Source organism: Vanellus vanellus, assembly GCF_965231255.1.
Source record: "Vanellus vanellus genome assembly, chromosome: 6".
Classification (NCBI taxonomy): domain Eukaryota; kingdom Metazoa; phylum Chordata; class Aves; order Charadriiformes; family Charadriidae; genus Vanellus; species Vanellus vanellus.
The window spans coordinates 43,947,929-43,966,897 of NC_138911.1; the positions used below are offsets into that span (position 1 = coordinate 43,947,929).

The 18,969-nt window shown below is 38.7% G+C and overlaps 1 protein-coding gene across 2 annotated transcripts; it reads right to left on the reverse strand.

Annotated features, from left to right (window-relative positions):
• Positions 1 to 1,269: 1,269 nt before the first annotated feature.
• On the reverse strand, positions 1,270 to 17,449 carry MBIP (MAP3K12 binding inhibitory protein 1). 2 transcript variants are annotated; one of them, XM_082485429.1, is made up of 9 exons: positions 17,282 to 17,449; positions 12,854 to 12,973; positions 10,920 to 11,141; positions 10,726 to 10,822; positions 9,171 to 9,236; positions 7,274 to 7,426; positions 4,811 to 4,908; positions 3,415 to 3,453; positions 1,270 to 2,247 (listed from the first exon to the last, which is right to left on the reverse strand). In XM_082485429.1, exons 1-9 carry the CDS (start codon positions 17,399 to 17,401, stop codon positions 2,140 to 2,142), a joined length of 1,023 nt encoding a protein of 340 aa, XP_082341555.1. In that variant the 5' UTR covers positions 17,402 to 17,449; the 3' UTR covers positions 1,270 to 2,139. The 2 variants fall into 2 exon arrangements, with proteins under 2 accessions (XP_082341555.1, XP_082341554.1); XM_082485428.1 differs by having other exon boundaries at positions 1,270 to 2,250.
• Positions 17,450 to 18,969: the final 1,520 nt, after the last annotated feature.

The following is an 18,969-nucleotide window of genomic DNA, read 5'->3' on the forward strand; positions in this document are numbered from 1 at the left end:
TTCATCTTCATTATGCTTTCAACCCTTAACTGCTATGTTGCTGCCATCTTGAGAAAGAGCAGAAGGAGAATCCCATGGCAAGAGATCTTTCAAGTAGCAGGCAATTCACTACAGAAAAAGCCACTTTGAAACTGCTAATGCAGTCTTTTTGTAACCAGTCTCCCTCAAGGAAAGCAGCAGAGTTTGCAATTTATTTCAAGAACTGACCTCAGCTGAGGATTGATTTTTTTTTTATATATACATATTTCTATATATGCACTTGTTTTTAATGCAAACTAACAACAAATTTAGTATTAGACAAACTTTTCAGACTTAGGTATCTGCCACAGGTTAATCTATCTCTTCTAGGGCTTCACTCCAGAATTTTCCAGAGAAAGTCACATAGTACAAACGCAGTAGACTTAGACAGCACATCCCACCAGAAGTTGAATTATGATGCATGTGAGTAGATGCTACTGCTTTATAAAAGCTAAAGCCCCGTGGTCATCCTTCCTGTCCCCAGTTGAAACAGCCACCTCCCACCACTCTGGCAAGTACTGTGTGAAGCACGTGGTGCTAGGCACAACTGTATCCACATTGTACTCTTTTGAGCTATGGCTCTTGGGACACAGTAAAAAAAATGTTTTGTAGACAGCAAGTAAAGCTTATCTACTTGAGGTAAAAGTTACAGCTCACTCTGCTGCTTTACCAGAACACCCCTCATAACGATTTTTACCAATGGCAACACTTTGCATAACAAAAGCAGTCTCTGTAGGATACTGTGCTGCTATGTAGCATACAATCTGAGTAACAGTCCTGCACATAGGCAGGTGACGACGGTCTTCAACTGCAAAAGCACCTCTTTGTATCCAATGTTGTATTTGAGGCACTCGTGACTGCTTGGGTTAATCTCTTTCTGGGTGGACACTAAGCATCCAAACAGATAACATTCATACCATCTTCCTTCCTAGAGCTAGGACCAGAGCTCAAGCAGCTTTGTCTCCCACCTCTGCTGGCTCATCTTCAGAGATGCGTTAGGTGCAGTTGCTACAACAAATGTTAGTCTAGATAAGAACACGGAATCACAGAAAATGCCTACTATTCTTCAAAGCATAAGACTGTGGCCAGTCAGCACTGTTTATAACACCTGTCACAGAGATCGGTACAGGACCATCGACAGCATGACTGCTGTAAGCACAGCAGTTAACATAAAAGACTCTTTCCATAACAGCTACTTTTCTTCTTAACTGGAATAAAGACAGAGACAGCAAATAAACTAAAGAACCGGTATAAATAGAAAATGGTTTATTTAAAAAAAAAAAAAAACAACAAACAAAACCACAAAACAAAGAAAATCACACTTTAGTGTGTGGCCAAAGGTCTGACTTTAATTTAACCTACATACCCAGCATCCATGCTTCAGAAGTCATGTAAGCATACATATGGAAGGAAGGGATGCTGGTGCCTGCCGGCATGCTCCTCAAAACCTCCCCCAGAGTGGTCTTTAGAATATATTAAGTTCGTTAGCAGGGTATGAAGTTTTAATTCCTACAGGACACTGAGGAAGTGAAGAGCAGGTGCCTCTATTTACACATATAGGTTTTCCATAGCCATCCTTCAAACAGAAATGCAATTTGCTGCATTTTTAACAGTTGTGAAAACAGTAACAAATATGGAAAAAAATGCAGATAAGCATGCATACTGCAAGTTTTTTGTAATTTTTTTTCCCCTAAGACAGTTTACTTATGAGGAAGTATTTATTTCACAAGTCTATGCAAACTACTTACATGAGAAGTATTCAAAGAATAGCCCTTTTGAATACCCAATCATCAAGAATTACACGTGAAATGTAGCTTTTGTATGTGAGCTAAGACTTTCCACATACAAACAATGCTGCAATCCTCCTTTATAACAGAAGGGAATCGATTATTAGAATGCTATTCCTAAAACATTCTTCATTTTAAAGTAACTATTTCATTAATAAGACTGTTTTTAAATGAGTTCTTCTGAATGAAAGCTGTCAAGATTATCCAAAAGGAGCTTATATGCATGCTTTGCTTTCATTGCTACAGTCATCCCCAAGGAACACTACTCAGGTCTATAGTTTAGGTATGTGTATCTCGTGATAAGGATTCTGAAAAGACTTTTTTTTTTTTTTTTTTATCGAAGAAGCCGCTCAGCCTCCTTGGACTTGCTCTCTTTTGTTTTCCTCAGTAATGCCTGTTTTATAGCATTGATCTTTTCATCAAGTTCAGCCAAGGAATAGTTCTGCTAAAAGAACAAAAGAAAAACCACAATCATTTACATCTTGTAATTGCTAGGGAAATGGCCTAGCACTTGATACTTGAGGTCACTGCATATTGCACTAAATGACAGAAATACTTTTATAGAATTATCTGAATCTAGTCTATGGCTATTTAAACGTGAAAGAAAAAGAATGTAAACTTAGAAGAAACTGATGGTCCTAATCTTGGATCGATATACCCATGCTATTTCCATTAGATGCTTGTTTAACCTGTTCATAAAAAACCAAAAATCCTTTGATTTTAAAACACTGGATGAGACTATCTAGATCTTGTATAACCTGGCTTTACAACTGAGAGGTTTTCCTCCCGTTGCCCAACATCAACCTCCTCTGTGCCCACTTAACCTGACAATTTTTTTGATCTCTTCTTACACAAAGAACTGGTTGTCACCCTTTTTATAAAAATATTTCACTCTATGGAGGATTTTTTTCTTGTGTAAACAAGCCTACCTCCTCAAGTCTCAGATGGCTAACATCCCATTCTAAGCACTCTTCCCCAGTCCATCTGTCTCCAAGTGTGATGGCTAAGAGCAGGCAGTGTTCCAGCCACAGTCTCACTTGCACTGAGGAGAAATTCTCTCTTGTGGCCTAAGGCACATGGTTAATGCATTCCCAGCGTCCCACGATGGTGGTGTGAAAATGGCAGGACTTACTGACTTAGGTTAGTATCTACTATCATGTCAGGTCTTTCTGCAATGCTTTTGCTGAGCCAGCCATTTCCATTTTTATTGTCTCTTCACAAACTGATAAAGTGAATTTAGAAAAAAACCAACAAACTAACAAAACACACCAAGCCATAAAACAAGACCAGAAGATGTTACTAGAAGGCCGATCAGAATTCACAAATTGCTCGTTATCCCCAGCTTGATAAACATCATTATAGATTTATTTTATTCTATCATCCTTCTAACTGGTGAAAACACTAACCTGCCCTAGTATAGACTCTTAGACACATTTCATTGTGACACCCATTACCCAACTTCCTCCCTCCCTCTCTTTCTCTGCCAGTAAGCTATGCAATACTGATATAGCTATTTCTGAGAAGTTAGATATTTGCTTGGTAGAACTTCTGATTACTTTTCACTTGGAACATCCTAAACTTAAGGTAAATAAAAGTTAATAGCACTTACGTGGGGAGGTTGAACCTTTCTCCTCTTGCCAGAACAGCTCTAAAGAAAAGACAATGAAAACAGACTTCACGTTGCACTGACAAAGGACCACAAGTAATTTTGTAACAACATTGACAAGAGTCTTTAAAGTACAGAGAGAACACTGACTGCCATTCCATGAATTAAAGAAATCTTTTTTATAATTAAGTATACTTTGGATCACAAGAAATGCTACTGGAGAGCAGTCAGAAGCTGTTGAAGCTTCTCCACGCTTGGCAGCCAACAACTATCAACCTAACTGAAACTTCCTTCAGACAAACCCAAGATCAATACCCAGCTACTGAAACCATCAATATTTTTCTCCCTAAAATTTTCATGCATCTTGTTTTGCAATATAGATGCAAAACTCTGGACAAAAAAATGCTCATTACTGCACAAAACTACTCTTGCCACCATCACAAATTTTTGCCAGATCCCCATTCTAGAGAAGATCTTGGAAGCACTTTCCATGGAAATTTCAGCTTATGAAAGTGTATGTTTTAACTTCTAGTTTCCAACAACTTGAAGGAATAGCCTCACAAATAAAGGATTTTATTGGTCTCCAACACAAAAAAAAATGAAACAAAAATTTATAATATTGCTATTGATTTTTAATTGCTGACTCTTCTTGGGCTGGTCTCAAGGGAGAAGATACAAATTATAAGGTGATCAACAGTAAAAGAAACATTCTTACTGTTATGTGGGGAAGAAAGAGCAAGATAACAGACAAGAAATTTCTACAGCCAAGCAGAGCCTGATACAGTAGCAACTAATGTTCTCTTTGTCCTAATCTCCTTTGGTGAATGAAGGATAAGGTTTACTACTTAGAAAGAGACAGAACTCTGCCTGAAGACTGGCAACAAAGAAACCAAAGTCATAGAATCACACAAAACAATTTTTAAAAGGTTTACTCTCTCATCCTATTGGAAGTTATTTCACATAACTGATTTTAATAATCAGATCACGTACAGAAGCCCAAAGGATTTCAGCTAATTTAAGTCATTCATGATTTATATTGAGATCAAAACTTTAGTTGATTTTCTTGTCATAAGAAGCACTTCAGATTTTAAGGCTGGGGGGACACAAATCCAATCTCTATAATACATTTCTTATAAATTAGTTAAACTCAGGTGGCTGCAATTCCTCCCCCCCCCCCAATACTATTTTCTTTCAAATGAGAAATTAGGTAGAGAAATATGAACTTACATAGATGGCCCACATGAAATATAACCATTACACTGAGCCAGAGCTGTCTATACAGACACAATAAAGTGTCTGCCCTCGGACTCCTTAGGTTTTTGCCTGTACATCAAAGATTTAAGCAAAAAAGTCCTGAATGCATTTAGGTATGCTAAAAGAAGTTGAAAGAATTTCTTACTACAGATTGAAAATATTCAGGAGAGAGTCCTTCCAGCTCAAGGATTTTATCTTCAAGCTTCTTAATTCTCTGATAAATGTCTCTTGGTACAGGACCACCTGAATACACCAGTACAAATACAAAGAAATCAGGAAAAGCACTTGAATAACTTTTTAAACTTTACTACAAGCTCTACAGGTGAATTCTTCAAGTCCAGCTATCAACCAGTAACTGAAACAAAACAAGTGGATGGGATAATAAAAAGGAAGGGTAATGAATATGATTCAGGGTTAAGCCTGATTGATAAGCCAGGGCAGTCAGTAAAGGCAACAGACAACTTTATGCAGGTGATTGAAATATGTCCAACAAGGTCCCTGGAACAACTAATGATCACTCTTACAATACATTGATCACACACCAAACATTACCACTTCACAACTGACAGCAGTATCAGGAGGGAACAGATGGGTTGGCAGACCATACATGAATTCAGCACGGATATCTAAGATTGTTCTGAAGGAAACCTATCTCCACTGAGCATCAGAGGTCAAAGGACAGGTATGAGTTGAGTTGTGCTTGACAAAGCACAGTGTTTGCTTGGCCATAGATAGGAGAAGCAAGGGTGGGGAATGTGTGTGTGCAATAGAGTAACAGACCTTTGGAGAAAAAAACAACCAAATAAAAAAAAAAAAACAACCCCCTGCAAAAACAAAATAAACAAACAAACAAAAAAAAAAATCAACAAAACCCACAAATACCACAAAAACAATAGCAACAAAAAACCCCACCTCAACCCATTTGCTGTTTGCAGCTATACTACAGCAGCTTGGGCTTGTTTCCCCATGTAAGAACAGAACTGATCAAAAGACAAGCCATCCGTTTCCATTTATTTATAGATCTGTTAGGTAAGACAATTCTATTCCACAAACTACCAAAATAACCACTAATGGTGTTTTTTTTTTTTTGCCATTCATCTATTTCCTCACTTCAGACAGACAATTTTGCAGGTAGCTTTCCTCCTTCGGTTCTGCTCTCTACTCATCACTCAGCAGCTACTAATTAAACTAGCTAACCTCTCTCTCTTAATATTACTGTCTCTTAATGTAAAGGGAAAAGAGCAGTACTAGCACTAGAAGAAGCTGTTCTGAAAAACAGCAGGTGAGTCAGGAACAACTCCTTCAGTCATCAGAAACAAAAACCGGCGAGCAGCTAGCTGAGGCAGGTTACCAGCTCAGATGAATACTTTTTGCACAGCTACTGGGGCAAGTAACAAATGATCTTGAGACCTTCCCTAGGAATGCTGATCTGGATAGGAGTTGAGCTGGAATTGCACACTTTCATCGTCTTCCCCTATACTGTACTTTAGCTGACCTGTTCCCCTTCAAACAAAATTGTCACATGTTACAGGCACAAACTGGAAGCAAGGGCTCCTCCTTAGCTACCCCCCATCATTATCCCTGATATGTATACACTCCAAAGCTACTACACATTGTAACCTTAATGCTGGCCAGCCACTTGCAAATTCTGTTTCCATGCACAAAACCCACTTTTTTTTTTTTTTTTGAGACAGTTATACAGCTAAGCATTAAGCTCTGACTGCTGCCCCAACAGTATCTAGGAGTATTCTACTCTCCTTGACACCAGAGGACTTTGATCCAGTATGCATTCACAGGAACCTAGTAACCTAGTCAAGGTTCACGATATTCTTAGAGAATGGATTGGCATCTATTCAGTATTCAGAAGACAAAAAAAAGTTAGTGTGCATCTGCAGTGTGATGTGTAGAACATTCACTTCATTACGTGAAAATCTGGGCTTCTGTTCTGTTTTGAAAACATTTTTCAGGAAAAATACAGACTCCTCCTTGGTAAGTGCCTCATTGATTTACATTCTAGAAAGCTCGGGTGAGGAAAGCAACTACTTAAAAAAAGTCAGTAGCCTGGTGGCTATGGCATTTATTTCAGTGAAAGGTGTGGACTCATGTTTACATGGCTAAAGTATTGACAACAAGCTTCCCACATTCTGGGAAATAAGCTTCTCGCCTAACTGTATTTCAAGAATCATCCACCTTCAGGAAAAGGCTTCAGGTTGTCTTTTGGGTTCATCCTATCCCCAGCCCAGTCCTAACCTCAGCTTTTCCTGTTCAGTGGGTCAAGGCAGAATGAATCCACTGACTACAGAGAACCCTTACCTCCAAATATTCCAGATTGTTTTAAATTCCACTCTGAAGTGCCTCTCTCTCGTTTGCCAACACATCAAGTGTAGATTGATTAACTCAGCACCTTAATTTGGGCATAAATCTGGGTTCCATTTTGGGCATAAGAACCTAAACACTAGATTGTAGTACTTGGGGTCATTAAACCCTTCAGTAGATCTATCCACTGTTTTTACAGTCAGTTTTTATAGACTTGCCCAGTTTTACTACAGTAATGATAACTATAGTACAAAGTGGCACACCGATGTCAAAATTAAAACATGATACAAACCTGTTTGTAACCGCAAGTGTGCCTCAATGTTTTGCAGTCTCTCCTCAACAGCTTGGTTTCCACAATCATGAATGGGTACATTGGCTTTGTGACTGGACCCATGTGCTCCTTCAGATCTAGTCTGAGGTCCATATGTATTTACAACCCTAGAAACTAGGTAAAGAGAACACAAATTTAATATATATGCACATGAAATGCAAAGTACATCTAACTAAAACAATCAAAATATTAAAGTATGAAAACCTGCGATAAATCAATTTCACACCAGTCTCTCACGTGAAGGGTCGCGTGCACATGAGATCAAAGGTTCGAGTAAAAGTATTCTCCTATTTTTGCATGAATAAGCAAACTAAACAAAAATCTAGGACTTTACATATGCAAAGTAAAAGAATTACTCATACATTCATGTAGAACGCCAGTATCAAGAATTTTTCATCAGCTGCTGATAAATGGCAGAAAACCCAATATCTATGTCAGCAGTTGCACATGTGAGCTGTTGTAAATGCAAAGAAGAGGCCAGACCTAATACTACAGGAAGCTTCATAAATACGCGAAGATGAGGGGAAGTATTCAACCAGAAGAACCACTCTGAATCTCAGCAAGGAACTTCTCTTTTATTTTTGTTATTCGGGTAACAGCTTTAATGATTCTTCAGCTGCTTCTGGGTCTATCTTTTCCCCCTGCTGAACCATGCCTTCATCAGATTTTGGTCACTTCTCTTTAAATCAAGGTCATTTCTCAAGTCCTTCCTGACAGGACTACTGCAGGGTACTGCGGACTTACAGACTATGTTGGCAATTCCAGACACTGAAGCACACACTTTATACTGAGTACTTCATGAAGGCCACACGATACATTCTTGCTTCAGTTTATGCTGGTTTTACTTCCAATTCCTTTCTAACTGTTATTCACATTTCAGTTATGAACTGTTTGGGTTTTAGTTACTTGAAGTGCAAACTTTCCTTTTTTCCTGTAATACGCTATCATCCAAGTTACAAACTAGCACTCAGTTTAAAAAAGCAACCACCGAAAGGGGTTCTTAGTGACAGTTTCTAAACTCAAATTCACTTCCCCATCTCCCTCTTAGCTCCTCAGACCTTTTAATGCTTATACTTATCATTGCGCTTCACAGTATTATTCTGAATTCTGGAATTCAGTATAATGAATTGGTTTCTAGAACCAATATCAATCAAGTGGATAACTGAATACTGTGATTCTCAAGAATGGAAGAGAGGGTTGCTTTCTCAAAAATGGAAGAGAGGGTTGCTTTCTTTCTCGCTTTGGAGATTTTGTTTGTTTTTGAACACAGAATAACTTGCGTACACCTAGAAAGCAGCAGATGGCCAAGCAATTTTTTATACATAACTTCTCTTGGACAATCATTTCTGCATTATTTACTCCTTTCCAAAAGGTTATGCAGTGGTAAGCTTGTTCCCCAGCTTGTCACTTCCCCTAAACCTATGTCTCAGAACATCCGCTGTGTCCTGAAACTATTTTCTAATTCAATATACTTACACCAACTAACAAAAAATAGAAGGTAATTTTATTTAATCTCAATTCCTTAACTGGACTGCTGGTTTCACCTTGGAAGAAAAGCTAAGAATTGTTCAGCTTCTCTGTCCTGCTTTATCTTTTGCATCTTTCCTTTCAGACAATGAAAATAGGCCACTTTTTTTTGTTGGTCTTTAGTGCATAGCCATCAGCTTAATGAAGCAGTTATGGGATTGAAACCCTTTGAGAAGTAAGTGAAGATGTAAAAGTATTCACTAGAGTAAAAAAATCGATACATTAAGTTTGCATTTTTTGAGCATTCCGTAAGAAGTTTTTAAGTCAAAAATTCATCAGTGCTGTTCTATCTGGACACTCTTAATAAACGCGCATTAAAATAGTTGCTTACCCTTTATATGGCTTTTGAATCCAGGATAGGGTGTGAAAATTGCATCTGTTCTGGCACAGCTATTTTCTAAATAAATAACAATATTATTAAAAGTGAGGTCCTAATTATGTATTTATAATTTAAAATATTCTAACCATCATCAGCTTTGAGGCTTTTAACAAATCTAATCAAAATTTTTCATACAATAAAAACATCAGAAATATTTCATTCATTTTATAAACACTTGCTTATTAATAGCTTCACACACTTGCATGGACCTACTGGTTTTAATTTGATAAGTCACTTACATAAATGTATGCACACAGGTATACAAAAGCTTATTGGATCAGGATCAAATTTCTGCCAGTTTACATTTCGTTTGGTTCTTACTTTTCACCACATTTCTCTTCATTCCTGTACAGAAGTCTTTTCCCTGCTTACCACTGTTATTCTGTTTTTATGTCCTTTTTTGAAACTGTTCTATTTTTAGACTGCTCTAGTTTACTCATCAGCATTCTTCTCACCTTCCTGCAATTATTCTGATGCCTATAACTTCTTTAATTTGTTTAACCATAAAAACCTACAGTACAGACCATCTTAGTTTGTTCTAATGTTTATATTTTGATCTCTGTTCATATACACCAAAGATTTATACATATTTTATTATGCCTGAACATACAAAGGAAGGTCTTATCACCATTTCTTCTGTACGTAACTAACAATTTTAGAAATCAGTATTTTACTATCTAGCATATTCCACTAGACTTCAGATGTCATTTTCATTCCAACTAATATTCAAGGAGTTAAACTCTATTCTTATAAAGATTATGGAACAATAAGCTTTGATCTCTAAAAGCATAAGTACATCACAGAGACAATGTACATCTGGGTCCACAGGTACTTAGCAAATGTCTCCATACTACTTATTTATATAAAAAGTGTCTTCACTTTTAAGATGCATTTGGTTACACAGTTACTGATCATGCTAATGGCATCCATCCTACCGGATGGATTTAAGATTGTTTGGTTACTTAGTGCCAGTTGGTGCATTAAAAACACCAACAGCGTGAGTAATGTTGAAAGAAAAAAGTTACTTTAAGTAGCTAGTAATTCAAATTGATAGCAAAAAATACTTCTTTGTAATTGAACTACCATTAAATTAACTTCAATTTGAATATGCAATTCACAAGACATTTCTGAATTGCAGTTCTGTTGACTTTGGAAGGAACGTCTAGCTAAAACATTGGGAACAATAGCTACAAAATCACCTGATTTAAGATAACAGTTCTTAAAATGAACACAGTAATAGCTATAATCTTTCTGTATGGGATGCATTAAACATTGTCATCCAGCAATTACTTTCTTTTTTTGTCTATCTGACATCATCTCCAGTGCACATGCAAGTTCTTAACTTTAAAACAAAGTTACTCTTAAAATAAAGTTCTGTTTTAAATATAGAATAGTGCTTTTGGGGAAAAAAAAAAAAAAAACAAACCAAAACCAAACCACACACAACCAAAAAAAAAAAACCCAAACTTAAATCACTATGAAGATTAAAGTCTGGCTAGCCAGTTACCTTGATTACAATCAATAACATTGCAAAATTCCCTGACATTATTTTCATTGATCTCAGCTTGTTTCCTCTCGATGAAGGCTGATATCCGTCTGTCAATCTGCAGGTAATAAACATGATGGCATGTATCTATTTCATTCTTTAAATTTAAAATTTATAAAGGTCTTTTTCTTTTTAAATTTAGGTAAATCACTTACTTCTGCTTTTCCAGCTTTTATTTGGACCACCTCTGGATCAAAATTAATATGAGCATCCTTCAGATCTCCCAAGTTATAACTTGCATACTTTTCTTCAGTCTGACAGTTACCCTCATAAACATCTAAACTTGTTTCACAAGTTTGGCCTTCTGTTTTACCTGCAAGTTCAACATGGCCTATATTTTCCTCTTTAATCAATGACTGGAGTTTTTCTAAAAGAGGCTGAACAAAGAAAACAGTATGTTAGAATTAAAAAAAAAACAAAAAAAAAACAAAAAAACACACACGCAAAAACACACAGCAAAAATCCAAGTACTATTACCATCTCTGAAACAGACCAACTGAAATAATTTTAGGAATTACAACATCTGATGGGATATAGTAATAAAATTAAAGAAAGAAAAAAAGCTATAGTTCCAAATACTGCGCACACCATGATTCTGGCCTTTCTGACCTATGCCTTTGAGAGGTTTGTATAGGAAAACTCCCAAATTTCTGAAAAAATCTGACTGCTACTCTTCTGTTAGTAGCTAAATCAAAGCTTCAATCGTTGGCACCAATGCCACTTAATTAACATGTCATTCAAATGCCTACTCAGAACACTAAGGCTTAGTATTTTTCCTCCTTAACGTGAAAGCCAATGCTTTCACACTGTAAAGTCTTTACTTTATCACTTCTCCACTTGAAACTGCAGTTGCTCAAGTGAATGAGAGAACACAGACATGAAATATATAGGCGTTATCCTTAGCACATGCTTTTCTTGACACGGTTGATTATCTACTTAGGTCATGAAATTAAATGACAGAATGCACTGACATTTGTAGCAGCAAAAATAAATGCTTATTATTCTACTGCAATAACTCTTACACAAGATGTAATAACAAAACCTCAGTACATATATATGTCACACCCCCTTTCTTAATTTTTACCAGTTTCATCTAGTCTGAATTTCACTGGTTATTTTCCCTCTATAAATTATTTTTATTTTTTTAAAGACAATATGATTTTTACCAGTCACATTTCCTGAAATGGAATCAAATTCCTACTTGCAGTGTTCTTACAGTTGGATGTAAATTTTACTTGCTTTTCTCTTGCATATTTTCTCTTTTTGTTTATCACACCAAAGATTTGGTGGATGTCTGGAAAACATAAAGGGTCTTTCTTTTACCTACAGACAAGCAAATACAGGAACTTCCTTCTTTGCCCACTCAGTACTACACATTTGAAATAATTCATTGACTAGCTGAAGCAAAAAACTGGTATTCAAATCCTCACCTTTTACAGATGAACTATCAATGTCAAAACACTGTTCAGTTACCAGCTGACAAACTGCTCACCCTCCCTGCCACGCAACTAAATTGCACGTACTTTTGACAGAGTCAGAAAGTTTCAAATAGTTAAAAGAAATGACAGTAATGGTGACTGGCTACTTGGCAAGATGAGACATTAATGTCAAAGAAATTACTCTTTTAAAAAAAAAAAAAACTACGCTGAAAATATATTTAATTGCAGTAAGACACTCCAGGATGTGTCATGCTGGGATAATGCCACTTCTTGAACCACTGAAAGCACTCCATGAGCCTCAAAACTCACCCAACGCATGGAATCATTATCATAGCATGACACACACCTGCCGTGTCTTATTGCTTAATTATAACCCACCATAGATGGAAATGTATCACATTTACAATGCAAGTCTAGAAATCAATGAGGCTGCATTTATTCAGTCTGCTCACCTACAGTGGCTATTCCCACCACAAATCTGAAAAATCCATAAGTGTGAGTACCTATGAAATATAGTGGAATCCCAAGCGTATAATACTTTTGCGGGCTTTTTTGTTGGACATAGCAATAAAAGATCAAAACAACTGAAATTTTACAGTTTAGGTGTTGATCACTTTTGTCAAGTCGAATGTGTCCAATGAAATATTTACCTGCAAACATAAAATATGCTGCTGAAGTGCACTAAAGAGCAATGTTGGCTGAAGTGCTGATGTGCTTTGAAGCTTGCTCCAATCGATTACAACTTTCACGATATCATCTCCAAGGTTAAGCTTCAAGAAGGCAAAAGAAACACAACAAAAAATTATGTCCTTATGTTGTATTAATGTCACAAAAGTGTACAAGACTTCTACAGGACAACAACTATGCTTAATCTCACACAGACCCCATTTTTATATGGGGACATTGGAGAGGTTTGACATTAACTATAATTCAAGCAGCTGTCATTTTCAAAGTAAGCTAGTATTTGTAGAGTATACTCAAAAATTCAAGATTCCTTACTACTTCATGACACTTTCATTGTATTAATTTGATCTTTAACTTCAGTGAATTCTCAGTTCATTAACTATCATATGAAAACGTACTGTTCATGTTAATTGCTCAAATCTTTTCTTTTAGCAGATGATAGAACCACAAGTAGGAAGAAACATGCACCCGGGATGGCAGCCTCCTGTACGTTCATCTATTTTATGCTGAGATTTGCAAGGCTATCTAAGCCTGTATGACCAAGATCCTGATACTGCACCATGCCACATCCTTGAAATTTTTACTTGTTGCTAATCCAAAGGAGGCTTTACATGAAAAATAAGTCTTTTTAAAAAAATAAGGCTTTTTAAAAATCTCAAGGTTGAACAAACTCTAGACTGCACAGCACCACTATCGAACCCACTTCCAAAGCACACTATTTCCCTTTATATGCATACAGAACGAAATAACAATTTCCATAGTCTATTTTCTTTGCCAATGAACTGCAATATTTAACTCTCAAAGCAATAAAGAGAAACACACAGTGAATCTGAAGTTTTATTTAAAGGATCTATGTATCTTCTATAAGCTAAAAATAAACTTTCACTTTCTAATACAAAGCTGACTGTTAATAATCACTTATGAACTACATACTTTCACACCCACCTTTGCCATTTTTGTTACACTAAAGCTCTTCTCAAGATCTGGAAAAAACGAACACTTTCATTTCCCAAAGCCAAGCAGGTTGTTCTCCAACCAAACAGTGACCCCCAAATTCTCAATACAGATAAAACTCTTGTTTAAAATCAAGAGGACCTACAGGTACAGGTTTGAGACACAGAATTTCCAAGTCATATGTATATTTGCACATCTACATGTCACTCCATCAATTTTTTTTTTTTAAGGGTAAAAAAAAAAAAAAAAAAAAAAGAGACCTCAGGCAGATTACAAAAGCGACCTTTAAAAATATGGTCTAAAGATATCTAACTTCTACCAGCATCAAATGTTATGGACAAGAACACAGAATGCATACACACGTTTCCTGAATCCACCATACACTGTATGAGGAAACAATGTGAACTAAACACAAGAATGCCTCCCTCGCTCTGAAGGCAAAGCAGTGGATACTAAGTTGTTCTACGTTAGTTTTAAACCCCAGCATTATCACAATTTTGTATGTAAAGAACTATAAGCATGAGCCTTCCTTCTTTAGTCAAAGAACAGCCTTGTTAAATCCAGGGTAAGACTCCAAATTATGTAGCAAAGGAGAAAGTCAGACTAAATATATAATGTATTTTAGATGATTTTCACATAAATGGTTATTCCTGTTTCATACTTAAACTACACAGTATGTAGAAAAAGTAATGTTTTAGGAAATACTAGTTTCATACACCTTACAAAATCAAGAATGTATTTAGAATTTAGTAAGAATAAAATTTTAAGAATTAAGCCATTGTGCATATGTGATCATCTGAAGCACCTATGTCTTCCCAAAGTTGCTAGAGTAACATCTGTTATACGCTACATTCCAGACCACTGACAGGGTAAGAGAGTCATTGTAATGCAACAGGAGTCCTGCTGCAATTTCCTAAGCCCCCTTTTTCAAAAAGAATCAGCTGATGTGTGCCTTCATATCATAGCATGTAACTCCTGTCCAGGTGGTTCAATGTACAAAACCAGTAGAGCTTCTGTCTTCGAATAATATAGAGACCAGTGATATTTTAAATTCATAGACTGTTTTTAAGTATAGGCAAAGAATAAACCCCACCTGCATCCAAACATGTTTCCAGTACTATAGAATTAGTTTTCTCAGTGTTTCACATCCTTCTACCTACAAGAACTGTGACAAGCAGGTTTATAAATTCTGTGATTTGGTAACTTCAAAGCCTTTGTATATTTACAAGTCTACAGCCCATTCTGTAGCAATTTACAGGATCATAAGCCATTTCAGCCCTTTGAATTTTTTTTATGAAGGACATTGACTGTCACTTGGGTTTAAAGAGTTTTTCACGATCAGTCATATTGGTTTTAAGAGCTGTTATCCCCAGATGTCCCAGTCACCATGCTGCAAGTGACTACTCTAGTAAAAAAATTCCTGTGCCAGAAATATTCCTGTTTGCAGTCCAACCTGCTAGCATAAATCCAGCTCAAACCACTACGATGGATCACAAACTGTGACAGCTAACAATCTGGCACACATTCACTCATCTCTATAAAAGGGAAACAGAGAGTCAGTAGTTTCAGTCAAAAACAGAAGATGGATTGCTAGAGCCAGTAAGTTGGTAAAACACCACAGTTAAATCTACCAGAACTTAAGTGCTGGCAGACAAGAGTATAACCCAATAACTGGAAACAATCACGACTGAGCAATTAAAAGGGCCTTCTCAGCTAAGACGGAGCAACCAGACCCCTACTTAAGAGTTCAGTGCAGTGCACAGTAAAATGGGTTTGTTGTCATGGAAAGAATACACTCCAAACACCAATGAAGACAATTTTACTGTGCACCATAACTACTGTAACCCTACTGAAGGGATGTAGCAACTCTAGACTGATCTCTTGCAATTGTCTGTGCAAACCCAAAGATTGTTAAAAATCACTAAGCTCTCTCCAATGACATTGCTAGACATAGAGCAAACTTTGGAGAACAAGCAAGCCACTGCAGAAGAGAGAGAAACTAGAGCGTTTAATGTAGTTTTGAAAACAATTAATTAAACTTGTGATTGGTATCCCAGTTAAGAGCTCTGGTAACTTTTCCTTTATTATTCTTTGTGTTTTTCATAAATACCAGAGTTCAACTTTTCACTCACATTAACATTGTAAGAACAAGAGTATGAATGACAGTGTCGCATCCGCATAAAGTGATACTCACTAGTTCTTCACTGATAACATTTAGAATTTTCACCAGGAAGAATTATGGGATATTTAGTCCTCAATACACAGGTAGTTTTCCCATCTCAGTAATCCTATCAACCATCAGTGTATGATGATAAAGTTGTTCAGCACTGCCCTCCCATTCAAAAGCTAAGGTAGATTTTAATCACTTTACAGATAGGAACTTTCACACCCTTAGTTTTTGATTACTTTTGTTTGAAAACAGACAATTACTAGCAGACTTTGAGGTGAGAAGAAAATACACAATTTTATTCAGACGAGAGGTGAAATGCTCTAAAAAATAATTTCAGATCAGTCAGCAGCTACTACTACTAAACAGTTTCTGAGCATTTTTGTAACATAAACATACATTAAGTTATATTATCTCCCATAAATATTGCTCATCATCTGGACCCAAACATTCAAACTGCTGTCTAACTTCAGAAGCAAAAGTGTGCTTCTACTGCCTTCACAGAACTACATATATGCTTCCACAGTGGAAAACGACTTAATCTGTAAATTATTTATGGTAATAATTAAGTTGTTACTAAAACCTTCTCCTGATAAGGGCCTCCTACCACTACCATAACATCTGTTAAATAATTCATAGCCATTACTAAACCTAAAGTAGGTGTTTCAACTTAAGTACCACAGAGCAAAGCTGCTCTAAAAATTCTGACCCACTGAGATGCACTGTGTGTTTCATAGTATGTTATTACCAAGGCAAGGCTAACTTCAAGCCTCTGATCATTTATTTTGATTTAATGCACAGTAAGCTTTTAGTAGGTTTTCATTTCAGAATCATTAATAGTTAAGATACAGCAATTAGGCAGACTGCAGTTTCTCATGGGAGAGATCATCCGTCACACTACAAAGAAACACGAGACGGCCCGTCACAAAAAGGCAAAGGCACGGCCACGACTGTGACACGCAGCAGCAGGCCACGCACCCTGGGGCGGCCCCGCCGGGAGGGACGCGGGCGGCACCGCCAGCCCCCAGCCCTGACAGGAGCCAGGCCGGAACAACCTCCGCAAGCGAGGCCGCTCCCCCGTTCGTGGCGGGATGCTTTTCTCTCCGGCGCTCTACTCCACCCCTGGAGCCCAGAAGGGCCCCGCAGGCCGGGGAGAAGCAGGAACAGGCCCTGCTCGGGCCCCCAGGGAGGGGCGAGCCGGGCGCGGTGCGGGGCCGGCGGCACCCGGGCCAGCCCTGCCCCAGGCCTCCCCGTCCGCCCGCCCCGCACTTACCTGCCCTGCCAGCCCGGCCAGGGAGCGCAGGGCGCTGCTCGCCACCTCCGAGGCCGCAGGGTCGGCACCCATCTCCGGAGCGTGACCGCCGGGTTGGAGCAGGCTGGGCGTCGCCGCCATGACACCGGGCCGCCGCCGGCACAACGTCCCCGCCGTCGCTCCGCGATGACGAACGCCTCGAGTGGCCGTGCCCGCTGGCCCCGCCCCCCAGGGGCTGATGGACAGGCGCGCCAGCCAATCGCGGGCTGCGCTCCCGAGGCGGGCGCTGGGCGGGGGGAGCGTCTCGGCGACCGGCACTGGTGGGTGGGGGGGGTTTCTTTCCGGGCTCCTGAGGCTGGCTGCCCGGCCCGACTCGGGGCTGCTCTGCCCCAAGGCCTAGGAGCGGCGGCTCGGGGCAGCTTCTCGGCTGTGGCAGCAGGGCCCAGGCTGGGGCGGCAGCCTCCGGCCTGGCTGTCCTGACCGGGCTCTGCCCGTCCTCTGGGTTTCCATGCTGTGGTGTGTGGAGGACCCTCTTTTGCAGTACCTCTCTCTCCAGGGTGGCGAGCAGTCATGTTTCCCAAGCCTGAGGAAGCATCTTAGCTTTTGCTCCTGCCTTAGACCTCTCAGGGACCCTGAAGCTTTTCTCAGCTGAGGTCCATTGCAGCCATCAGGTAAAAGACCACCTCGGTGGTCGCGGAGTCACAGTGTGCTGGCCCAGGGGGTGTAGGTCTCCCTCTTGTGTGCTGCTTTGGCACCTTTGGTACCAGCAGGCTTTGAACCCCAGGCTGCAGCATCTCCTGTGGGGCATCCTCTCCCTGTGAGGTCATCTTATTCCCTCACCTCATCTTCGCCTCCTTGCTCCTTCGTGTCCTTCAGCAGCCTTCGAGGAGCTGTCAGCATGGGCACATGGCAGGCATGCTTATAGGAGGGCCTCCACTGAGTGTTCGTTCATGGAAGGAAGGACGACGTGTGTTTATTTAGGTGTATCAGATTGCTGCACTTGTTTCAGCTATGCTTTTCTGATTATACCTTCACTTTTTTACATTCATATGTGCTTCTCTTCAGAGCCTTGATTCTTCTGGTTACAGCAAGGTTATTTTTTCATCTGACCACAATGAGCAGGTTTGTCAGAGTTCTCTGATTATGGGACTTGCAAGACTGTATTCTCTCTAAGACAGTCTACTTGATTTCTTTCCTAGGACAGTATGAATACTGACAAAGATTTTCTACCTGATGTTTCTTTGGATACCCTAATTTTGATCCTTTAACCTTCATACATCTTCCTGTTCCCTTCCCCCCAATATTTTTTATTCCATTGGGAAATGGTGAGTGCTGTTGTATATACAAATGTTGAAGGTTTCTGAAATAAAAATATTTGAAAGGCAGATTAATTTATTTGACTGATATTTTTGAGGATATTTTAAAGGCATTTCTCTCTAAAGTATCCAGATAAAACTTACCTTCAGTTCAGTGGGATTTCTTTTCATTAAATTAAGACATAGTATTCTGTATCTCCATTCAGCAACCAACTCAAGTATTTGGGAAGACTCAAGCAGAGAAAGTCCTGCTCAGTTCCAGAGGAAAATTAGTTCCAAAGAGAACTTCAATGCTAATGATTACAAATAAATTTCGTGGAGAGCTGCGTTTTGCAAGAATATCTTATCTAAGGTGGGCTAGATGGCATTTGGCTGGATTCATATTATGAGAAC

Bases quoted from the DNA above. Each gene is read 5' to 3' on its own strand.
- MBIP (XM_082485428.1), bottom strand. From the start codon at position 17,401: ATGGCGGCGACGCCCAGCCTGCTCCAACCCGGCGGTCACGCTCCGGAG. The intron at 9,237-10,725 runs GTAACTGGCTAG...TTATTTATTTAG, and splicing joins TGTTATTGATTGTAATCAAG to AAAATAGCTGTGCCAGAACA. The intron at 3,454-4,810 runs GTAAGAAATTCT...TCTTTTCTTTAG, and splicing joins CTGAATATTTTCAATCTGTA to AGCTGTTCTGGCAAGAGGAG.